Genomic DNA, 25,303 nt, shown 5'->3' on the forward strand with positions numbered 1-25,303 from the left:
GACCGAATCACAGAACGATAAAGGAGCACGCGTGTCATTTGTTTCTCGCGTCTAACAAGCAGCAGAACGACTGATGATCGAGTGGACAGGTGATCACGGGACTATCGAGCGATGGGCGGCGCTAATGCAAGCGATTTGTTCCAGGAGGCCTCTGAGGAAGAGGAGCATCATCTCGGGGAACGGGACGAGCAACTCGCGGCCCATCTGCATCGGCACATACAAGCGATACCACACGTGCAACACGCAGGTAAATCAACGCGACATGCGCCGCCGCGGCTTGATGTTTACGCGTTCGTATCCCTGTCCGTGTGATAGATTAACGTTTGTACTTCGTTAGCGACCGGCAGCGGACTTTGTTCGAATCGTCGCTGAGCATAATTAGCGAGGACGCGTTCGCGAAACGCATCTGTCGCTTGAATATTCAACAGACAACGATGCCGTGCTCGACAAACAGGTGAATCCCGAAGCTGTGGACGAACCTAAATACATAAGGGGCTGGCGTAAAGGTTGGGACACTGTATAAGTTGGGACAGTGCTTTTTTCCACATTAACGCACTCTGCAAACAACAATGTCATGGATATCTACTTTATTTCTGTTTATAAACAAACTTTTCATGACCATTAGAAGCAACAAGTCGTGTTCAGTGTAGCTGTCCCAAGCAAAGGCTAAAAATATGTCCTAAAAAGTTTTACATATTGTGTTTCTTATTGACTCGTCTTCACCTAAAAATTTGTTAACAGCTAAACATTTTTAACACTAGATCTACCACGCACGTCAAAATGACTGGTTACATTTTTTTTCGACATGATGTGATGACTTTTACAGTGACAACTAAAGGTGTAATATAATGAATTTTATTTTTGTTTTATTTACAGTCCTCGACAAAATAATAAGACACCTAGCATATTTTTAAATTTCTTATATTTAAAGGCGGAAAGTGTATACTCCGTTATATCCTGAATACTACATATTATCTCCAAAGTAAACACGCAAAATCTTAGGATTGTATCGCATACCATAGCAAAATTAGAGAAAGATATGTGAACTCGGACTGATATTGCTTCGACAAAAGTATAAGACATTTGGCTTATTTTCCAATCATGTGACTTCTACCATTAAGTGTTCTACTCCGAACGTATTCAGACGTTGAATCTTGTGATTTTCTTACATTATAAGTACGTTTATTACAATGAAAAATAAATAATAGGTCGAGGAAAACAGTTAGATAAAAGTGAGTACAGTATTAATAAAATTGCGAAATTATTAAACAGAAGTAGGTGCTCGATATATAATGTGTTAAAAAATCCAAGTGCGTATGGAGAAACGGAAGGAAGTGGAAGACATAGCGTTACTTCCGAACGTGATAAACGTGCAATTTTGGGTGTTGCGTCGAATTTTAAGGACACAACAAGACAAATAGCCGAAGAAGCAGGTGTGAAAACACATTTAATAAATGTACATCGCATTTTACAAGGAAGCAAACACATTAAACGGAAGAAATTAAAACAACGGCCACCCTTAATGGAGAAACACAAAGCAGCACGACTAAAGTTTGCTCGTGAACAAGTCCACTGAATGAAAAACTGGAAAAAAGTAATTAGTAGTGTAGAGAAAATATTCAATCTAGATGGCCCTGACGGCTGGGCCCACTACTTTCATGATTTCAGAAAGGAAGAACTCCATTTATATTGTCGTCAAATGGGTGGTGGCAGTGTTATGATATGGGCCGCTATTGGTTACTATGGAAAAACAGAAATAAACTTTTTATCAGGTCGGATGAATACTAATAAATATATTGAACTAATAGCAGATCAGTTAAACAAGCCTGCAGCTCGTATCACGCGCTGTCACTATATTTTTCAACAGGATAATGCATATACCATACTGCAAAATCTGTGAAACAATTCTTTTCTTCAAAGAGCATTAATATTTTGGAATGGCCCGCTCGTTCTCCCGATGTAAATATTATAGAAAATGTGTGGGGAGATTTGTCAAGACGATTCTACGCGAATGGGAGACAATATAATAACGTAAATGAACTAAAAGAAACTATAAATCACAATTGGACACATTTAGAACAAAAACGAATCAAAAAGTTATATAAAACTATCCGAAAACGATTACTAGACGTAATTTAATTCAAAGGAGGTATCACAAAGTAGTAATTTTGTAGTTTTATTTGCTTAATCAAACATTTTTCTGTTAGTGTCTTATATTTTTGTCGAAGCAATGTCAATCCGTGTTCACATATCTTTCTCTAATTTTGCTGTGGTACGCGATACAATCCTACGATTTTACATGTTTACTTTGGAAATAGTATGTAATATACAGGATACACACACACAACGGAGTGTACATTTTCTACCTTTAAATACAAGAAATTTGAAAATATGCTAGGTGTCTTATTATTTTGTCGAGGAGTGTATACAGAATCAAAATAATTTTATATCATTGCTACTTATACACGAATACCAGTCATTTTGACTCTCAAATCGGAAAAGTATCCTATAATCATATTCTATGATCATATATCCATATAACAGGTTTTTGTTAGGAAATGTTATTGCAGCCTACGTCTTATCTGGCGCCACAACATAAACATAAACATAGCCGTGATGTAACGTAACATACAGTGCCTCCCACTAATATTTGGACACTCTTAAAAACACCATAACTTCTTTAATATTGGACTATGCGATTTGAACTTTTTTGGGAAGCTAGAGCAATTAGTTTAGTACAGGATATGAAACGAAATTTTTTCACAAATTGCATTTGATCGGAATTGTAGAGAAAATACTAAAAGTTGCATTTTACAACTTTTCTATGCGGGCCTATATTGAAATTTAAAAAAATACGTTTTGTAGATCTGTGTCAATTATATGCACTGTGAAAGTTTCATAGAAATCGTTTGATGCGGAAAAAACGACAAGCATTGAAAGATATAAGAATTCTTGGAATCACTGCACTTGGAAGCCGAGAATCGTGAGAAACTGGAATTTTTACCGTCTTTAAACCTTGTGGTTAAATGATTACGATTAATTGATACAGATCTACGAAACGTGTTTTCTAAATTTTCCATATAAGCTCACATAAAAAAGTTAGGGTCCAAGGTGACGTCCAAGGTAGCCTTCAGATTTAATTCGTGACTTTATTAGATTGATGATTGCTCCACGGAGCAACACAGAATCCAGTGTTCTTGACCACAATTTCTGCGGAGAACATAGTAGTTCGCGGGCGCATCTCATTTCTACTGGTCCGTGACTAATCCCCAACCCGGAAATTACTAGGCTAACGATTCACCTTATACGCGTTGATATTTCCTTCTGCGTCCCATTCGCAACTATGCCAGAATTGCCGAGGAGAATGAATATCGTTGGCTCTCCTCGGCGACGCGGCGCGGCGTGGCGTGGTCCGGGTGGCCGATCTAGCATTTCATGAAGATTTTAGCACCATGTAGGTCGCTGGATTCGTTTTAACACCGGGTACAATATTATGAAGTCAAAAATATACATATATTGATGTTTAAAAATTAAAGGTGACCTTGATTTTTCTATAGAATAAACATTTTTTTAATTATTTGAATTGGAACTTGTAGACCGCTAAATATTGATTAACTTTTGTTTGAAACATTTTCTTGTCTGATTATCGGAACTGAAAACTCATGTTCAGTTTTAAAATAAACTAAAATTTATAATGGTATTCATTAAATGTTGATTTTTAAAAGCTTGTACAATTTTAAGGTTTCTGTGAAGGTGATGGACATTTAGAAAGCAATTCACATTCGATTAACATCAATATTCACTGAAGTATCTGTGACACTTTAAACAATAATAATTGATTCTTGCATCGAACAAAGGGAAAGTATACTGAAAATATTCCAATTCTAAAAAATGCGCAACTATTTGGAACTCGAAAGGGATATACAATAACTTCGACAACTCCATTGGTCCATTAAGAATTACTTATTTAATAAATGACGAACTGTAATTCTAAATTTGAGGTATACATTTACGAGGTAAAAGAACGCTCTTCATTTAAAAAAAATTTTTGAAATATTAAATAGGTTCGGCAGGGTTTACAAAGAAAATTAGTAATTTTTTCGATCGAAAATCATATTGACAAAATGTGGATATTTAAATGCTTGTTCCAATTATAATTTTTATTCAACTTCATTAATATCGACATTTTCGGCATTGCTAAACAATTAGAAAGTAATGTAGCTGCATTAAATGCCGAGATATGTCATTTTTTACTATTTAAATGAACTGCTAGATCGATCGTCTGGACCACTGCGCGGCGTCTCGGCGTACTAAATCCCACTCGGATCCACCGCGAAAAATGCATCGCGATCGAGAACCGGGTAAACGCGTCCGACATCGGCTGAAGTTACGGGGGCGTAACAGCTTTCCCCGTCCGATCCTCCGTAATTACCAAGAGTTTAATTAAGCCGTTACTTGCGACAGAAATGCCCGAACTTCCCGGAGGATTTGCGGGCCGAACAATGTGCCAAGTACAACGGAAGAAACTACAAGGGCGAGAGCTACGATTGGGTTCCGTTCCTGGACGGTGAGTTAAAGCCACTCGAGTTCCTTGAGTTCGCAGTTTCGTCGACAGTCTGACGTTTAAGCGTGACGTAGTAATTACCAACGGCGCGCCTCGGAAACGCTCCACTACCGAGGTTCCTTGCAATTATGCCGGCCGAGTTCGTTCTCCGCGAAGTGACCGAGCGTCTTCAAGGTTCACGATGTGAATTAGGCGATTCTGTAGTGCGCGGCTTCTTTCCCCCCTTAACGTCGCGACCCTGGGAGGACACGGAAAAGTGCTCAAAAGCAGTGGAGATCATGAAAGCTCTAGTTGGCTGAAGATTCACTGCTGTATCATGATCGATGCGGTAGGCAATAGTGGACATAGAAACTTAAACTCTTCTTCCTTGGCTCTGTTTTCAAGAGGACTCTCAATTTTAGACAATTAGCCTTTCGTCAATTTCGGCAGTTCCGTATATTGCCCTCAGGAGCAAACGATATCAAGTCGTAATAGATGACAAATCGATGTAGAAGTGGACGTGGTTTCGTTGCTCTTAATTTCGACGGAGCTAGAACAGTGTCCTATGAATTATTATGTGCTCTAGGCCGTCCACCGAGATACTGATTCAAAGTAAACGATACAACAGAAGCAAACGAAAGGCTACTGGCAGTAAAAATCAAATACCTTTGGCTCCAACTCTGTTTGAACCGCCTCGAGTGGGCGTGGCCCCACGGCTCTTGGTATCAACGGACCCAAAGCAGTGCCCTATTAACTACTGTCAGTCCGCTAAGATAGTAATTCGAAGTACACAATCCCAGAAAAGTAAATGCACCGCAATTAGCAGCAGAAATCGAATACCTTTGGCCCTAGCACCGCCCCAACCACCTCGAGTAGGCGTGGCCTCGTGGCTCTCGGTGTCGCCAAAGCCAAGGCAACGTCCCACGGGGCAAATTGTGATCATGTCTTCCCCATAGCGTTAAAAGTATCCATTAGAGACTGCAATGAGAAACTGCAGTGATTCAACAATTTTCCAACAATTAATCCCTGATCTGTGAGCCTTTCTTACCTGTGCCCCTTTCCCAAGTGGCTCTACACTAGTGTTTTTTAACCATAATTACTGTTGTCTAGCACCGAACTCCTGCGCGCTGAATTGCCGAGCCGTTGGCGAGCGTTTTTACGCAACGCTTGAACCGTCAGTAATGGACGGCACACCCTGCGACGCTCCGAATCTTCGTGGACATAATACGGGAATTTCTATGGAGCGGACAGACCGATGGCTCTGTGTCGCCGGACAATGCAAGGTACGATCAACAGAAACACAAAGTTTCGCCGGAAATTGATCGCGATTCATCCCCGATACGATCGAACAAATCGACTCACGCCACGCTTCCACCCCCTCCCCCCACCCGGGGGGCTTTTACATTTTTCTTTCTTTGTCTTTTTGCTTTTAATTATACCTCCCGCCCACGCGCACCGACAATTCCCTTTTGTCTGCCGGACTCGTTTTGTTTTTTCCACCTACCCACGTTGCTCGGCGCCCCGTTCCTTTCTTTTGTTTGTCGATCACGCTGCTGCACCCGTTTAGCTGACTTTCGCACCGCGTTCACTTCAAAAACCGTTTGCATGACGCGTTTGTGAAAGATAATAGCAGTGATAATCTTCCCCGGAGATGCGACTATTTACAAGTGTTCGGTTTAATGCAGTCGGTAACACTGTCCAACAGCCAAAAAGTATTTCGATTCCCACTATGCGATTCTTGTAGTCTTCCGCGCTGATTCCGAATCTGGTTTTAATTTTTTTCCTATACGTCCAATTTTTGAGAAAATGGAGTTTAAAAAAAAAGACATATTTTTCCACTTTAAACAAATATTGCGATGTTATTATAAAAGATATTGAATTGTTCTTTACAGCAAAAGATTCTGTAGACTTTCCCGAATACAGTGATATCCAATATTAATACATTATGATTGTTTAAACATGTTTAAACAATGATTAAAGACGGAAATCCACCACTTTAGCACCAATTTTTGCGGATATTTTCGAATTTATCTCAAAAAATAAGGGTCCAGCGAAACATTGAACTGTACTACGCGAAAGAGCAGACTTTTATCTTGAGAAACCCTCCTGTGAGGTTTGCATGGTCGACGTTTTTTTCGAACCAGAAAGCAAAATATCTTCGCGCGACATGAGTTTCCGCCAGTGGCGATCGGGACGGGTTACGGAGCGGCGAACGACCGTTCTGGTGGTGAGCACCACTGGTGACAACTCATGTCGGGCGAAGATATTTTGCTTTCTGGTTCGAAGAAAACGTCGACCATGCAAACTTCACAGGGGGGTTTCTCAAGATAAAAGTCTGCTCTTTCGCGTGGTATAGTTCAATTTTTCGCTGGACCCTTATTTTTTGAGATAAATTCGAAAATATCAGTAAAAATTGGTGCAAAAGTGGTGCATCTCCATCTTTAATCATTGTTTAAACATGTTTAAACAATCATAATGTATTAATATTGGATATCACTGTATTCGGGAAAGTCTACAGAATCTTTTGCTGTAAACAACAATTCAATATCTTTTATAATAACATCGCAATATTTGTTTAAAGTTGAAAAATATGTCTTTTTTTTAAACTCCATTTTCTCAAAAACTGGATGTATAGGAAAAAAATTAAAACCAGATTCGGAATCAGCGCGGAAAACTCTATAAGAATCGCATAGTGGGAATCGAAATACTTTTAAAAAGTTGAAATTTGTTGGACAGTGTAATTGTGCAGTTTAGCAGTTCATTCATTTTTGCTTGTTTCCCTACAGTTGCTTCTTCACCCTTTGCAGCCGGAGCCATTTTAACTTGAAAATTAAACATTTCTTCGGACCAAGAATAATTACAAAAATAATAATAAAAATATCGAATTAAAAAGTTATCATTAAAAAATGTTTAAATGGAAGCTCCGAATAAAAAGAAATTGCATGGATAATTCATTGTACTTACATTTTGTAAAATAGAAACCATCAACACAAAAGCTACGAACCACATTTACACTTTGTTATTCATTGCAGAAAAGCAAAATAATTAAAGACAACAATAAACGTAGCCCTCCAATGGAAAATTGTATGTATTTCATACAAAACGTCTCCGCGAAAATCGTTTTAATTGCACGCATTCATGTCCAAATAAAAACATGCAATTGTCATCAACTCGACCTACATTTTCTCTATTTTAACGTCAGCTTTCAACGGGATATTTGGAATTTGTGCACATTAAAACGACGTATAGAGTCATGCTAAATTGTCAACGGAATTTTGCTCGGACTGTGACATAGAGTTTTATTCGATGTTTCCACAGAAGACCGGAATTGAGTATCGATTAGCTCGCGAACTTTTACTTTTCGCGAAGCAAAAGAACGACCGAGCCGAGCACGAAAGTTAAAACCAGACAGAGCGTGCGTCATTTCGAAATGGTTTTTTCTCTGTTCAGCCCGTAGGCTGCGACGGTGTGGTAGGTTCCGGCGTAACGATGGACGCTTGTGGTGTCTGCGGTGGTCAGGGTAAAGGTTGTCGGCTCTACGAGGGTATTTTTATGGAGCCAATCCTGCCGAGAGGTCATAAACCCGTGACCACCATACCGAAGGGAGCCATGTCTCTCAACATCTCCGAACTTCGATTCAGTAGCAATTTCTTAGGTAGGCGATCCGAACAAAAACGGACAATTACAGAAATATAGATCGGAGAGGATAACCGCATGGTGACAACCGTCAAGCTTCTTCTAACGATCGATCCGATCTGTTTAGCGTTGAGAGACAGCAACGGTAGTTACATCCTGAATGGGCCGTTGGCATACAGTCCGAGCGGCACTTATAAAGCGGCTGGCACCACATTAACATACCAGAGGGGTGACAAAAGCCGCGTCGAGTGCATCTTGGCGACCGGACCGCTCAACGATTCCTTGCATTTAGAGGTACGACCATAAACTAGCCTCCTCTGCGACCCTAATCGAGACCTTCTGTGCGTCCGAATACCTCGCGGATTAATTCCGAATTGGATACACACCAGAGTTGGGCAAAATGTAATATCAATTACAATTACGATTACTTGCCAATTACTGTAATTTGAAATTGCAGAAATAAAATTACAATTACATGTAATTGTAATTGGTAATTGCAATTACTTGACGAATCACTGTAATTGTAATTGTGGTCCGCAATTACAATTACTGGTTGAGCCAAAGTAATTGCAATTACCAATTACAATTACATGTAATTGTAATTTTATGTCTGCAATTTCCAAGTAATTTTAATGCAATTAGCAGTAATTGTAATTAGTAGTTGCAATTACTTAACGCTAAAATAGCACTAAAAAAGGTAATTAGATACCTACTCAATGGAAATGTCTAAAAATAACAAACAAAAAGCATATGTTAGGAAATATTTATTATTTATTGAATTGCAACTCTTAAGAAATAGGTTCACTTGTCACTTACATTGACAATGTAGTTTTCACTAAGAAATATTTATTATTTATTATGCTTTTCGGAGGGCGGAGATAGCGCACCTGTGCAATATTTAAATCTTTTTGAATTCGCGGATGACGGAGGCAGAGCCAATGCTGAATGTGAAAAATAAACGAGAGCTCAGTTACAAATTAGTAATTATTTTTCGGATAAATCAATTTCTTATTCAATGTGTGAAGCCTACCCCGCTATAAAGCAAACATTTTTTCGAACTAATACTGCTCTACCATCCTCAGCTCCAGTTGAAAGACTTTTATCGTTTGCTTCTATGACAAACACTCCGAAAGCAAATCGATTATTCAACTCCAACTTTGAAATGAGGGTCATTTTGAAAAGTAATGGTAATGGTTTTTGTGAAATATCAAATAATTAGCTACAATAAATATTTAATAAATAATAAATATTTCCCAATCTATAATGTATTTAATAATAAATAATTCATAGTGAAAATTACATTGTCAATGTAAGTGACAAGTGAACCTATTTCTTAAGAGTTGTAATTTAATAAATAATAAATATTTCCTAACATATGCTTGTTGTTTGTTCTTTTTAGACATTTCCATTGAGTAGGTATCTAATTACCTTTTTTTAGTGCCATTTTAGCGTTAAGTAATTGCAACTACCCATTACAATTACCTATAATTGCATTAAAATTACTTGGAAATTGCAGACATAAAATTACAATTAGATGTCATTGTAATTGGTAATTGCAATTACTTTGGCTCAACCAATAATTGTGAAAGGAGTAATTGCAATTACTTAACACGATTACAGTAATTGTAATCGAGTCTAACAATTACTTCCGTGTAATTGTTCTTTTAAAGCACTAATTTTTATGTTTTGGACCATTTAATCATTTTCTTATTGTAATTATAGTCCACTTTTGCACATGTAATTGAAGATGTAATTAAATACTCGTGTAATTAATTACTGTCCAACTCTGATACACACTCGCATACATTTCCTTTTCTTGACAATATCAATGATCTTGCCATTTTTATAAGGTATTACTTACGAGATAGTTAAGCAATTTATTTCCAGGAAGATATACCACTGTCTAAGTGGCAAAATAAGGCGCATTTACCCGATTAGAAAACAGGAATTTCAATGCAGCGTTTGTAACCTGGGTTAAAATGTTTGCAAATCTCGCCATTGGAGAATTAATGGGATTAAGTATACAGAATACAGTGTCTACGCGTTAAGTTATGTCACCATTTTTTAGGTATTTCCGATAGTGCAATTAAAAAATGTTTTAAACAAAAGTTTATCAGTACTTGGTGAGTTACATGTTCGCATATTCTTAAATCTGAAAAAATGCTTTTTACGTAAAAAAGTAAAGGTCACCTTGACTTTTTTAAATGGCACTATATGTTTTGGACATCATAGGATGGATTGTTTCTGACGTCGAGACGAATTTAACAGTGTACTATACTATGACCTTGAAATGACCTCAAACTTGAAAATTTTGTGCAAACGTAATTTTAATGAAGAATTATTTCTTACAATATAAATCAAGTTACATTAGATGTTCGAACTGCGATCCACCTTCTATGGTACAGAACTCCGCTCTTTGTATTAGATTTTTCGTTGTCGCCATAATTAGGGCGTCTCGATTTATGTTATTACATGCAGTTGTTATGCGATTCCGAAGTTCCTGAACATTATTGATTGTTGTGTCGTATACAGCGGATTGCAGATATCCCCAAAAATAAAAAACCAACGGAGACAGATCCGGAGAACGCAGTGGCCAACGAATTGGACCATACGTCCCTATCCACCGATTTCTAAACTTGTTATTAAGATATCCATTCTTGCCTACGTCACCGCATTTCTGCCAGGGACCTTCTTGTCAGCACTCAACGGTACTGATAAACTTTTATTTAAAACATTTTTTAATTGCGCTACCGGAAATGCCTAAAAAATGGTGACTTAACGCGTAGATCCTGTACATTCTTTTACGATAAAAAACTTGACGATTGTATGATAGAAAAGTTAAAAAATCGTAATTTTAGTCTGAGAACGGTCAAGAGATGTCCCCAAAAATGTTTGCACCTCCCCGTTCCTTTATATCTTTTTCCTGAACGCGAAGGGTCGTGATATTTCGCAATCCTGGACGTTCATTGTCCGTTTTCCCGCGACATCACACATCACGGCAGACGCCAGCACGCTGTATTGTATTTTTGGAATTGTTCCCGCAGATCCTGGCGCAGGAAATGAACCCCGGAGTGCTTTACAAGTACATGTTGCCGTTAAAGGAGACGCCGAACAGGAGGCCGATGATTGCGCCGCCCCTCATCACGACAGGTAACCATAACCGCCGCGATTTCGCGCGTTAATCGAAAGCATTTTTCATCGACGATTGTCTTCGGTGTTATGCGTACGTTATGTGTTGTTATGTGTATACATTATATGTGTGCGAGACACGGGGGCCTTACGCAACGCGTCTCACTGTCGAGAGCCCATGACTCAGAAATGTAAATGGGTAATCGCACGAAACACCATCCAGTGATTTGTTGGTTTCTCCATCTTTGTTGCAGGATCGATCGATCGTGGCAACGAAATACCTGATTCGGATGCTCGCGTCGCTTCAACGATACCCGCGACCAGAATGTAAATATACACGAGCGCCGTGCGGCTTGTCTACCCGCCGAGATTGATACTGTCAAGCCGGGACTCGCCTGACTGCGCGTAGAAAACGATCAAGAAAAACCCGATACCACCCCCGGCTCGAGTATTCGATCGATCCGGACGAGCACGGCGATTATTCACGCTAAAAACAGACGCGAACAATTACGTTCATCTTCGAGCACTCCGGTGATTCTGAAAAATATTTCTGATTCTTTGAAATCTGACAGTTTTTCGTCGCGAGTAGATCTACCGTGGATTTGAAGACTGAAGCTTCCTCTTTATAACGACACCCTGAAATTTAATCTACGATTTTTTTGTTGGTTTTGGCACACTGCCAATTGTAGAATAATATCTTCCCCATGTTTGTTTCGTAAAATAGTTTGAAAAAATCGTAGACCAAATTTTAGAAATTGTTGGGACACCCTGTATACAGAAGTTTAATAATGAAATCGAAGTTGGAAGACTTGATCTACCAAGACAGCAATGAATTTCAACTAGTAAGTTTACAGGTATCTCTGATACATGTCTGTGTTGTTTTCCATTTTTCACGGAATCTTTGACGGTTGCGATCGAATACCTTGTGCCAGGGGGTTGTCGCAGGGGTAGACAGAGTTTGTTATCGGTGCAGTGATACCTCGATTTTCCAGATTCGATCAGAAAGTCGATTTATCAGCGACGAATCACGAGCAACGACGACCGCGGCCGCGTGACAGACCGCGGAAGGAAGAAATGAAGCGTCAGCCGACCACTGCGATGGCCGGCGATCAACCAAAGTCGAAATCCAAAAAGAAGAGGCGGTTGAAGTTCGCCTGGAAGGTGGCTGGACTGACCTCTTGCTCCAAGGAATGCGGCAGAGGTATGGGACACGTCTATTTCACAAGCGAAGTTGCACAAAAGTGATCTACTCAATGTCTTTGACACATTTTTCTTGGAGCCTTTTTCCAAACGTCTTTACGCTTGATAAGTCTTAAGATTCCCTGAATTAACCAAGACTTTTTGGACACGGTCAATGCTTCAACTTGGCGTCGTTGTTTTCATGTATCATAGTTTAATTACGTAGAGTTAGAGGACAACTATCCATTAAGCAATCAGCTCTTGATTTGATATGAATTATATAATTTCAAGTTTCATGCATTTTCAATAATTTAAGTATTTATACATTTTAAAATAATGACAATGGCTATTTAGCCCGATATTTACACTGAAAGCAAGGTTAGGTTCGATCTTAGTGAGACCGACCTGCCCTATATAACGAGTGCAGGATTTTCTGTCGATTTGGTCTCAATTTTGCATGAAATTTTGGCATCAACATTGGCGGCAAAAACAGACCCTCTTTCCGCATTAGACTCAGTATTTGTCTACTTCAAATTGAGGCCAAATCGAGAGCAGATCCTGCACTCGTTATAGTGGGCAGGTCGGTGGCATTAACATAAGACCCCGAACCTAACCTTGCTTTCAGAGTAAATATCGGGTGAAATCGTCATTGTCTTTATTTTCAGGTTTATAAATATTTAAATTATTGAAAATGCATGAAACTTAAAATTATATAATTTAGAAATTTAAATCAAATTTTCGATTTTCCGTCTTACAGCAAAGTTTATTCCGATTTTGCGCGATACTTGCTCTTATTGTTAGACCAAGATTTGGTCCGCTCTTAGTGCGACCGACCTGCCCTCTATAACAAGAGCACTGTCTGCTCTCGATTTGGCCTCCATTTAAAATGGAATTTTGGCACCAAACTTTGCAACCAAATACCGAACCATCTGTTTCCGCACTCGGTTCGGTATTTGGTGACAAGTTTCGGTCAGTAGATTCAGAGCAAATAAGGACCAAATCCTGTTCCAAACATGCCTTGGCACCAAAATGACCACCTTTTGCTCGCAAAGAATGATTGCCGACATTTGGTTTTAACTCCGTCAAAAACTGCTGTACCGATATCGTTAAACAATGGTTTGAAAGCCTGAAACAGATGCTCTGTTTCAAATTGTTGCTATGTTGGTTTTTTACAAAGTTATAGCGAGATGAAGACAACATTGACGGTTAACAAAAATTTTGTGCATCTTTGGTACTCAATCGAATCGGCACAATCTCTGCTTCAATCTGACGTCCGGATCATGGTATTACGATCATTTCTCGCCAAGATACAGCGAGTTAAAGGAAAAATGGGAATTGTGCATTTTTTAAGCATATTTTCAGAACCACCTGGTATATCGAAATGTTAATGAAATTGTAAAAACAAACGAAGTGCCTTGAAGAGAAAGAAACGCTCACGCTATTGTTTTTTTGCACAAGGTTCTACGATAACTTTTTCGCTTTCTGGAGCCAGTTAATGTTAAAAAGCCCATATTTACTTCAATGTTGAATAACTCGAATAAAAAACATCGCACAATAATCAACAACCACACATTTTGCACAGGAAAGATAGCCCTTCCAAATAATATTAACGCGATTTATCAAAAAAATTTGTTGCTCCCCGTGTGATGTTCCAAATTTGCACAAAATTTTTGTTAACCGTCAATGTTGTCTTCACATGTCGCTATAACTTTGTAAAAAACCAACATAGCAATTTGAAACAGAGCATCTGAAACTAGAGGTTTCAGGCTTTCAAACCATTGTTTAGCGATATCGATACCGCAATTTTTGACGGAGTTATGATCATGTAAAGCAGGAGCAATTTTTCGAGTTCGCACAAGTGATCCCTTGATTTTTTTGAGGAGTGTATAAATCGTTAAAATGGTCTATTTATATTAAAACCATCATTAGACTCTTCTTCAATGAAGAAAGTTTAAACAAATCTTTAGTGGGCCCTTCTGGTCTCGCGCCTCCAGGAACAGTAGAACGACAAAAGACGAAGGGAGTGTCACTGTCGTGGAAGGGAAACGAAGGTGACAGTGACAAGCGGGAGGACGTTATCTCGTCTGGCCCGTATGAACTGTCAGTCTAAATGAAATCTCAGCGGTTCTGGTTGTACAGGGTCGCGTGTAACATTCGGTCGATGGAAAATAATAATATAACGTGGGACGAGCGCTTCCTGTGGGGCTTCCTGCTAATAAATTTCGTGAATTGGACGGAACTTCCGTGATGGCGACGAGCGAATCGAGCCTTGTAATCTCTCACGGTCCTACGAACCCGGCGATAATACCGAAACGAACGATTCTCGGCTTCCCACGCGCGGTACTCGATTACCAGATCCATCGAAGGACGAGCTTGTCGATAGTGTACACGCTCTTTTCCCTAATCGGTCGTTTAACGCTCGAATGAACGCTTTCTACCATAGTTTCCGTCGTTCTCTGACTGAAATCTACCTAAATTCGCTAGCTATTTTATAGGAAGCAACAAGATAGGAGCATCGAGTGGATGCAATTTGAATATAATAAACAGAAGTTTATGTAGTCTAAGAAGAGACATAAGCAAATGAATATTGATGATATTCATGAGTAGACTGCGGATTTTATGCGTTTATGGTAAAATGGATAGGTAAAATATATCATAGAACAGTAAAAAGATTAAAAGAATTTAATAGTGTCGTTATATTACCATCAACTTATTCGAATTATTAAAGGAAAAAATATATTTTTATTTGGTTCCAGTTCCTTGCAATTAATGCGTACAATTTTTATTTTCTCATAATGATCCGCAGTCTCGTCATGGGGAATCTTCTAAACCACTGAAGATAGAGAATCATGATTTGATTTTCCATAAATGCACCAAGTCCATAGTGAAATTATAACGTAGGGAACAGATCCAGCACCTGTCGCCAATACAATAATTGTCCATTCTATCACAATTACTATAAAATGATATTTTATTCGTTGAAGTGCGATGGACAGCCGTAATGATTATAATTAATGTGTCTCTAATTTCTTCTGGCGAAAATCCGATTATAATATATCCATCGCCAAAAAATGTTTAAATGCACGAAGAGTAGGTGTAGCCAATAAGATATTCCCGCAGCAATTCCTCTTGTCAAATTAAGGTGCATTCACAAACGAAAATCTGTCCAGGTGTGCAAATGGCATTATTCAAATGCGTCCGCGAGTCAAACCAGCAGGTCGTGAGTGATCACCGTTGTCGAAACGTGGGAAAGCCTTTGCCGCCCCCTGTCTACTGTAACGACTACCCTTGCCGAGCCAGGTAATATATGAAATTCCCAAATTCCCAAGGGCTGATCATCAAATTAGCCAACCTGCTTTCAGGTGGAGGCCGGAACCGTGGAGCGAGTGTTCTGTCAGCTGCGGGTCCGGCACCAGGATACGCAAATTGGAGTGTGTGCAAGAACTGAACGCGAACCTGACGATGCGAGTGGCCTCAGGTGCGTGCGAACAGCCGCCGGACCTGATCACCGTGGAGACTTGCGTGAAACCTGCGTGCCCAGTTGGCCCGGAATTGAGGCACATGCACTCGGACGCGCCCAGATGGGACGTCGGCCCTTGGGGGGCGGTAAGTGGGCCTTTTTTTACCATTCTGATAATTCTAGAGTGCACTCGACGCCCTCGTTCTCGCGTGTGAACGTCCTCGAACATCTCTTGGCGAGGACACGTTGCTTTTGCCTTATCAGTCATTCTGGTCATTAGTAGACAAAGAATTTGTTGGAGTGACATAACAGTCACACATACTTCATGCGTTTGTTTGCGTATGATCTGATGCGTGCGCAGCAGAAGCGGGCCGCTTCCCCGCGACTGTTCGATTATGTTTCATTTCATGTGATCCTATTCTTTTTCTTTTACCTTCTTCTAATGGCTCACTCGCTTTTTGTCCGTGCAGTGTGCAACATCACGACTTTTACATTAAACTACACAATTTACGCGTGTCCTTTTTATTTTGGAGTAACCCCAGTCCCCAACAGAATTTAAAATATGTAAAAATGAATTAAAATTTGTTGAATTATGGATAAATCAATTCTGTACGAGAAACTTTGAATGTTCGATCTTAAAAGACTATTAGGATCCCATTAAGATCGTTCTATTTTTACGATTCCAGTGCTCGACGAGCTGCGGCCCAGGCACAAGGAACCGAACAGTGACGTGCATCACGTCGGGCAAGGCCTGTTCGCAATTCAGCAAGCCCGAGTCCGAGAAAATATGCGAATCGGACCCCTGCGTGCGAAACGGCGCCGAGCAGCGGGCGCCATGGTTGCACACCGATTGGTCGTCCAAGGTGAATCGAAATGACGGTCTCCAAAGCGAGGAACAGTACATGGTTGAATGTGTCTCGGAACTGTACAAACCTTTGGTCAATGTTCCAGTGCTCCGCGGAGTGTGGTATCGGAATGGAGACGAGGCAAGTGGCCTGCGCCGATGGCAGCGAGCTGTTTTGCAATCCCAAAGAGAGACCGGAAACCGAGAGACAGTGCTTCGGCAGAGGGACCAGCTGCGATAGCGCCAAGTGGTTCACTGGCCCATGGACATTCGTTAGTAGCCGACAACTAGAATAGATTCTCACGCCTGAACGATCCCATTGATCTCGCATCGGACACTGTGAAATGGAAATGTTTCGTTGGCGAAGTGCGGGGCGTCTTCCTATCGATTCGATCTTCGATGAGAATTCGGTGACCTGGCCATTAAATGAACATAATTCACGTTAAATGAAAAAAATGTTCATTAGACATTGGTGTTCATTCATTGGTCGTTTAACCTTCAGCTGCTCGCACTCCACTTTCTACATAACTGGTTACGTGGGACTATACAGGGTGCGGCGCAAATTAGTCCCCACGATTTTTCAGCCCCTTCGGGTGGTCGGACAGAAAAGTGTTTCGTACCAAAGTTAATCAGTATTTAACCGACAAGAAATTGCAATATTTTAAATTTAAAAATAAAATTGATTTTCAACCAAAAATCAAGGGCGCTGTCATATCTTTTAATGGAACTGGGTATTTTTAATTTCATAATATTTTGTAGGCCACGTCGAAACGAATTCAACGACTTGCTATACGATGACTTTCAGATGACCTTGAAAGAAAATATCGCCATGAATCAATTGCCAGAATATTTGAAATATTTCGACGGTACGTAATAGCAACGCCTCGCATTTAGAGGTAAACAAATGAACGTAAACATTGCTTCACTTAGCTCACAAAAAACCAAATTTATACGGAGCCACATTGAAAACACAAATGTTAAACGTGTACATGTAATTAATTAATGATTAAATTAAATTTTCGAACTGCATCCCATCTTGTGTAACGCAAAGTTCTGCTCTTTGTAACAAAGTCTTATGTGTAGCTTCCATTAGAGAACTTCTTTTTACATTTCTACACGCTTGAATTATGTGTTCTTTAATATTTTCCATATTATCCACAGCTTTTTCATATACAATCGATTGTAAATATCCCCAAAGATAAAAATCTAAAGGGGTCATATCCGGCGAGCGAGCTGGCCATCGAATTGGACCATATGTTCCGATCCAAATATTCTGGCAATTAATTCATGACGATATTATCTTTCAATGTCATCTGAAAGTCATTGTATAGCAGGTTGTTGAATTCGTTTCGACGTCGCCTACAATATTATGAAGTTAAAAATACCCTGTTCCATTAAAAGATATGACAGCGACCTTGATTTTTAGTTGAAAATCAATTTTTTTTTAAATTTAAAATATTGCAATTTCTTGTCGGTTAAATACTGATTAACTTTGGTAAGAAACATTTTTCTGTCCGGCCATCCGAAGGGGCTGAAAAATCGTGGGGACTAATTTGCGCCGCACCCTGTATATCACTGCAACACAAATCAATTTTTACTCAATAAAATAACTATTACTTCAATGCAAAATAAATATTTTCTAGTGTAGTCGACACTTTTGTTTATGCTTGAAATACATATTTAACTCTTGTGTAGTCAACCGGGTACCCATTTACTGTATTTCTATCAACAATTTGTTAATGTTCCTCTAAAAAATATTACAACATTTCTCTGAATGTCCATTCTTTACTCGCCAATATATTAATTTACAGTCTTATAATGAGAATTTGTGCAGACATGTTAAATACAGAAAGGTTTTAAATAATCTATACATTCTGGTTGACTACACAAGGGTTAAAGTCTTGAGATTGTAAATGCTACATGCGAATAATTAAAAGTTAATTCTGGGTCGGATTTTTAAACCCTTGCACTACGATATATTTTAGGGTTAATATCATTACAATCGCTATCTGATTCATTGTGGAACAGTCTTTGGCCTTTCTAAATTAAAGCGATTAGAAACTGTATGTACAGCATAAAAAGAACTGCTGTGTTTCTAATTCTCAATGAGCTTCGAAAACTATGGAAGATGGAAAATTGTTCGGAGTTGCGGCCAGGGAAAACTTGCTCTCCAGATCACCGTGTCCCCTTACGGGACATTTTTACGGGCTCCGTAAGGCGACAGTACGCTACAAGGATATCGTTTCAGTGTTCGGTGTCCTGCGGAGTGGGTGTCCAGTCTCGGGACGTCCTTTGCGTGGCGAGGACGAGCAACGAATTCGTCGTATTGCCAGCGAGCAACTGCAGCGACTCGAGGCCGGCGAACGAGCAAGTCTGCAGAACACCGACCGCCTGTCCACCGGAATGGTTCACCTCGGACTGGTCGAAGGTAAATCTCGCTTGGAAAATTTACGATCACGCTGGGTTAGGTCCAGCACGAATTTTTCCCGACGGTGGTGTAAATACTGGAACCGCTTTCAGTGTTCGGTGACTTGCGGGACTGGCGTGCAAACCAGACTGGTTCGCTGCATCCTCGAGGGTGTCGCTGACAACAACTGCGTGGATGCCAGCAGACCGATCGACAGACAACAGTGCAGCTTGGATCCTTGCAAGAAGGATCCACCTGCTAGTAAACCGCCGAAAAGTGAGTCTAGTAGTTTTCCTCGCGAGCAGAGTTGCCATCTATGAAATCGCGGACCCAGGACGAACGGCATAAGAACCCCGGACCTTCCCGTCTGAAGCCCGAACACGTTTAACACTTTACCTACCGGAACCTCTATTAATAGGATTTTCAATAATTGTGCTGTGCCAAATGAAAATATAGAAATTTTCTTTTAGATTGCAATCTTAAATGAAACTATTAGATCACGTTATCGAGGGTGACTTGTTAGTTCACAATGAAAATTGCTGTTGCTATTGAAGGTTCCATTAAAAAATGTTTAACCATGTACTATAGATTTTTCAAAATTATGCAATAATCACCGGTCGGTAATGTGTTAACTGCTTTTTAAGTTAGATATCAAACCATAAAGAAAAGTTTCGGACGGGAAACTCGGACAAAAAAGATATATTTATTACGATAATTATGAGTAGATGGGAATCATTTTCTAATGAATTATAGTGCAAATTTCATCTCAATATTTGTTATGGTTCAAGGGTTATAGTAAAATGTCACCTTTCTCGATCCAGCCCACTGGTGCGGCCATCCGAGACTGTATATCGCGGTGCAGCGTTCGCTTCAAATAATTTAAATTTCGTCAATTTTAAAGTGCCCATTTTCTTATAAACAGGTCCGTAAAGGAGACTCTTGGGGCTGTATCCTCATTTTCTTCAAATTTTTAAAAAGTGCTATGAAAATATAAATGGTAAAAAAAACATTCTTTTCAATTGACAACATTTTTAGTAGATACTCTTATTTTTTCACTATAAGCTCTTTCTTGTGTCCCATCACTATAAACTCATTCTCATCGGTTTGTTCGTTCTAGTCTTATAATTTAATAAAAAAGAGTGACACTCTGTTTTACACATCTGTAAAATCAACAATTTTTAAGATATCGAAAATTCCTTTGTGATTCGTCCATAGGTCACTAAAGACTAGAAGGTGTTTAAATTTGAACAAAATTCGAAACAGTGCATCCATGAAGTGTGAGCGAATAACATCGAAAAACCCGGACTTTTAAAGAAATTCCCCCCGGACGTCTGCGGACGCACTACAAAGTAGTAGGACATACCCGGCGAAAACCGGACGGATGGCAATACTACTCGCGAGCGTCCCAAATTTTAGGGTTTGATAGCGTTTTTCTTCCATTTCCCTGGCTTTTGCTGAGTTTTAACAGACTCGGATTAACACTCTGAGGGCCATTCATCATAATCCAAAATCTCAGATGAAAAATAATAATAATGTCACTCGATACTCGGTACAGTGTGCCGTAAATAATCTACAGCAGTTTTGAGCAAAAATTTGAATCTGGAGCAACGAAGCCATACCCACTTATAATGAAAAAATAAAAATGATCTTTATTCATAGCAAATTCATACCAAATTAAGGGGGTAGGATACCTTCAGATTGTAACTAGAAAGGAACTAGTCGAAACATGGGTCTGCGCTCTGATGTTTGTCCTTATTTGAGCAAATTTTGGGCTGGGTGAAGGCTCATTCTAAAGAGGAAAGTTAGATGCAGCCCGCTGTGCCCCATCATATCAGTCAAGAAAGTCTTTTAGAGACAGAAAAATGCATTGAAATCTGCGGGTGTTGTTCTATATTTTTTCTCTATTTTGGGCCCTCATATTATTCGATATAAACATAATCTCGTTAAAATCATGACCTGAGCAGGCTGCATCTAACCTTCCTCTTTAGAATGAGCCTTCACCCAGCCCAAAATTTGCTCAAATAAGGACAAGCAACGTCAGGGCGCAGACCCATTTTTTCAAGCCATCATCTAGTAAGATTCTAGTTCCTTTCTAGTTACAATCTGAAGATATCCTACCCCCTTAAGAGCAGATTGCATACTGGAAATATTCTTAAGGCAAGGTTGTTTCTATCGTCTGTTTCGGAGGATCACGATATTAATGAACGCTGAACGGTTTCAGAAGCCTACGAGACGTCCCAGTGCGTCGACAAGTACCCGAGCTGCAGCCTGGTAGTAAAGAACCGTCTGTGCCGGATCAGGTACTACAAGGATTCTTGTTGCCGTTGCCGCGATTAATCCCGGAATCGCGGGAGTCGTTTCAAGCAGAATCCCTCCACGGTGTTCCGAGCCGTTACTTCGTGGTTCAACTAAGCTCGTAGCGCACCCCCTTAGTAAATGTAACGCGACCGTCGACTGGAACGGAGGAAGCCGAACGCCAACACTGCTTGCGAAGCGATACGACTTGTATTATTTTTTATCGAACGCAGGCCCGTTTGCTGTACAGAGACTAAAAATGGCTGCTCGAACCAAAGGCCAAGACGACCATGTCACTATCCTCGCTTGACCCTGTTGATATTAATAGTCCACGCAACAAGGGAATCACCTGCCCGTCCAATCCGATGTTTACCTGGCCATCCACTTGTCTCTGTGCAGAGCCTAATCCCACGTAGATCGATTAGCATCGGTCGTTTCTTTGCCCCTCGATCACTTTGAGTGATTGTTTCTTTAAAATGAGATAACAGCGAGGCCTAACTCGCGTGGGTCATTTTTGAACCATGCATATTGCCAAAGGATTGCACTGTCGATGGAGTTCGCCACTACAGGATTGTGCTGTGACCGTGTCAAGGAGATACGTTGCATTTACTTTAACATTTTAACAATTTTACAACCTTACAATCTTAGCTTCAACTATTTTGTATAAGGGCCCCACTGTGTTCCGCACGGTTCGAAAATGGCCAATACGAGTTAGGCGAATCTGGAGCCACAATTGCACACGAAAGCAATTCGCGAGCCTAGTCGTCCGAAGTCTCCGTTCAGGTTGAAGAGGGAAGCGAATTTAGGTTCGAGCGATTTACACGGGAGCATGCGTATGCCCACGTGATTTTTCACGTACGAATATAGTCAGCAGGGGCGTAAATTTGCGGATGGATCGACGCTCGTTCGCTCGACCATGCTCTACCAGTTGCGATTCCAGGGCGAACGATAGTCGACCTCGCGACTTAGGGTCGTGCCCGAACGGCTCCCCTCGTGTTCCGATGGCCAATAAAGATATCGGAAGTAGAAAGTTCCTGTCCAGTTTTTTCCGAAATCCTGCGACAGCCTGGAATTCAGCGGTTTATCTTGGCCGCGCGATAAACCTGTCCAGGCCGCCGGCTGAGAAGTCGGGGGATTATCATTGTTACGCCCCTGGATAAGTTGCGATCCATTTGCATGCACGTTCCACGAGAAAACCTGTACTCCCGTGTACCTTCATACATACGTAAAGACGTGCGTGAGCGAGCCGGTGACGGGACAGCGTGCGTCGGCTAGCGATGGGTTCGATCCGATTATTCATCGCGTTTGAACAAGAATTTGGTAGAATCAGAGTCTATTTGCTCAAAAACTGCTCCTCAAAAACTGAGGTTGATAGAGAAAATCAAGTTGCAGAAAACGCATATGAATCAATATCAATGTTCTCTGATAAACAAAACTCCTGTTGACCACTGCAATGTACTCAAAAAACGAACTGAGTAAAGAGTACCTATAAGCCAAAGAAGATTGAGAAAATCTATGCCTTATGAAATGATTCGAACAGCTGTGTCGAGTCTTGAACGAATCAGAAACCGCTTAAACCCATCGCTGGCTCGGGCTCGCGAAACGGAACGAGCGAGCACGCAGTCTGGAGTCGCGGCCGAAAAGGAAAAGCAAAATCGCACGTCGATCGATGCGGCTGCGTGTGCTCTCGGTGTACACTCGATAGGTAGAGGCCGTATTAGTTGCAAAAGGTTATTTATCGTGCGTGCCGCCGATACCGGGGGAACGGACGATGGATGCGAGCCACGGGCAATTTCCGTTATCGAGCATTTAATTAACATATCGAGTCGAACGGATCCCGGCGATTTTGATTTACGAGCTCGGCTTATTAACGATTTCATCCGCGCGCGTCGCGCTCCGTTCGCACGGGTAGCACGGTGCTTCGATTCTCGCGAGAATCGAGCTAGAACAAAGCCGTGCGATGAAACATTGTAGACGTGAACAAGAGAGACAAAGAGTTATCCGTCGTTTCCATACGGTCGATGTCGGCCGATCTATTGATCCGCTAGCGAGTAGCGATTTACGATAATTATAGCAATGGTGTCGAATCAAATATACGCTTGTCTGTGTAGAAACTGTAAGAGAATCACTGGTAAACCGTGTTGTGTGCGTAGAAACGAACCTGCAACGTCCTGCGGAAGTCGCGGCGAGGTCCTCGAGATTCGATCGCTCCATCCTTCGACACTGAATCTACCGAGCAACAAGTGACTGACATGTGTCATCAAAATAACAGAATTCAATCAATTTCGATTTTGTGCGGTTTCTATTCGGTTCAGGTTTGACTAAAAACATTTTTCATAGTTTCAACAACTCTGAAAATAAAATATACAGCACGTCGAAAATGTAAAACGAAGTGTGTTCAAACTCTTTTTCGAGAGAACCGGCTCACAGTGGTCTGGAGAGCCTGTTTTCGTGGCCAAATTCCATTTTTCAACTTTAATACATTGAAAAAATGTTTTTTCCTATAAAGTAACAACCCTTCAAAGCTCCCAAATCCAAAATGTAATTCATTTTAGATAATTCTGTGACGAGATACAGCGTTTTAAAGACAAAGTCAGAAAATTCAAAGTAAAATAAAACGTTTTAGATTTCAATCATCGAATATGAGAAAATAGATTTTAATGATTGTTTTATATATGTTAGTAAGCGCATTTCAGATATTTAATCAATTTTTAAGCATTCTTTAGTACATACACGAATAGCGTAAATTAATAGCATTTCAAACTTTGAAAAGAATTATACAAAAACGCTTAAGACCGCTAAGCTTCGGACTTGTTTTATATGAAAGCTTGAACATTTACTAAGATCATGTAAATTTTAACTGGAATCTCCCGCAATCTTGAACTATAAACGGATTTTAACAAATACGGGCCCGCGGTTATTCGACGCCTGGATACGCAGTTCCACTTGAATCTTGCATAGCAGCTTGGAATTACAATGTATGTACACTGTACACTAACGAGCATAACTGATTCAACACACTTGAAATCAGAATAACTTTTTTATGAATGGACCAAACGACTTCAATTTCTCTGTGAAGCTAGAAGAATTAGTTTAGTACATGACGTCTAAAAAATATTTTGAAAAAATGCATTTGTCGGAATTGCGAAAAGAAAATAGTAAAAATTGATTTTTACTACTTTTTTAGCTGGGCCAATAACGAACATTTAAAAGATGTGTTTGGTCAACTCGTATAAATTATATACGGTCTGAAAATTTCATTGAAATTGGTTTACCAGCTATAAACGATCAAAAGTGGTAAAAATTGCAATTTTTCAAAATTTTCGGCCTTTTTACCACTTCTGATCGTTTCTAGCTCGTAAACCAATTTCAATTAAATTTTCAGAGCGTATATAATTCATACGAGTTGACCAAACACATTTTTTAAACGTTCGTTATTGGCCCAGTTAAAAAAGTAGTAAAAATCCATTTTTACCATTTTTTTCTCACAATTCCGACCAAATGCATTTTTTCCAAATATTTTTTAGACGTCATTTACTAAAATAATGCTTCTAGCCTTACAGAGAAATTGAAGTCGTTTGGTCCATTCATAAAAAAGTTATTCTGATTTAAAGTGTGTAGAATCAGTTATGCTCCTTACTGTATATGTTTTCTCTGCGCAAGTCAGAGACCCCGAAAACCTCTCATTACTAGATTTCCTATAATTCCTATGAAGAATTCAATCTCAGCCACTTTTCCGCGATTTCTAGACAATAGTATGCATTGTGAGAATTGTTAACAAGATTTTTCAAATATTTCCGATGATCTGAC

The 25,303-nt window shown here is 40.0% G+C and overlaps 1 protein-coding gene across 1 annotated transcript in view; it reads left to right on the forward strand.

The window, feature by feature from the left end:
• Positions 1 to 24,709, forward strand: part of LOC143209137 (thrombospondin type-1 domain-containing protein 4) — a 131,123-nt gene extending 106,414 nt beyond the window's left edge. Inside the window, exons 5-19 of the mRNA XM_076424438.1 lie at positions 145 to 247; positions 4,465 to 4,567; positions 5,654 to 5,826; positions 7,994 to 8,198; positions 8,307 to 8,473; positions 11,224 to 11,329; positions 11,563 to 11,635; positions 12,301 to 12,509; positions 15,658 to 15,787; positions 15,850 to 16,093; positions 16,634 to 16,810; positions 16,899 to 17,063; positions 19,040 to 19,219; positions 19,312 to 19,474; positions 21,420 to 24,709. Coding sequence (XP_076280553.1) covers positions 145 to 247; positions 4,465 to 4,567; positions 5,654 to 5,826; positions 7,994 to 8,198; positions 8,307 to 8,473; positions 11,224 to 11,329; positions 11,563 to 11,635; positions 12,301 to 12,509; positions 15,658 to 15,787; positions 15,850 to 16,093; positions 16,634 to 16,810; positions 16,899 to 17,063; positions 19,040 to 19,219; positions 19,312 to 19,474; positions 21,420 to 21,535 — 2,314 coding nt within the window. The 3' untranslated portion in view covers positions 21,536 to 24,709. The remainder of the gene's footprint in view (positions 1 to 144; positions 248 to 4,464; positions 4,568 to 5,653; positions 5,827 to 7,993; positions 8,199 to 8,306; positions 8,474 to 11,223; positions 11,330 to 11,562; positions 11,636 to 12,300; positions 12,510 to 15,657; positions 15,788 to 15,849; positions 16,094 to 16,633; positions 16,811 to 16,898; positions 17,064 to 19,039; positions 19,220 to 19,311; positions 19,475 to 21,419) is intronic.
• Positions 24,710 to 25,303: the final 594 nt, after the last annotated feature.

The sequence above is a fragment of the Lasioglossum baleicum genome, chromosome 5 (genome assembly GCF_051020765.1).
Source record: "Lasioglossum baleicum chromosome 5, iyLasBale1, whole genome shotgun sequence".
NCBI classification, from domain to species: domain Eukaryota; kingdom Metazoa; phylum Arthropoda; class Insecta; order Hymenoptera; family Halictidae; genus Lasioglossum; species Lasioglossum baleicum.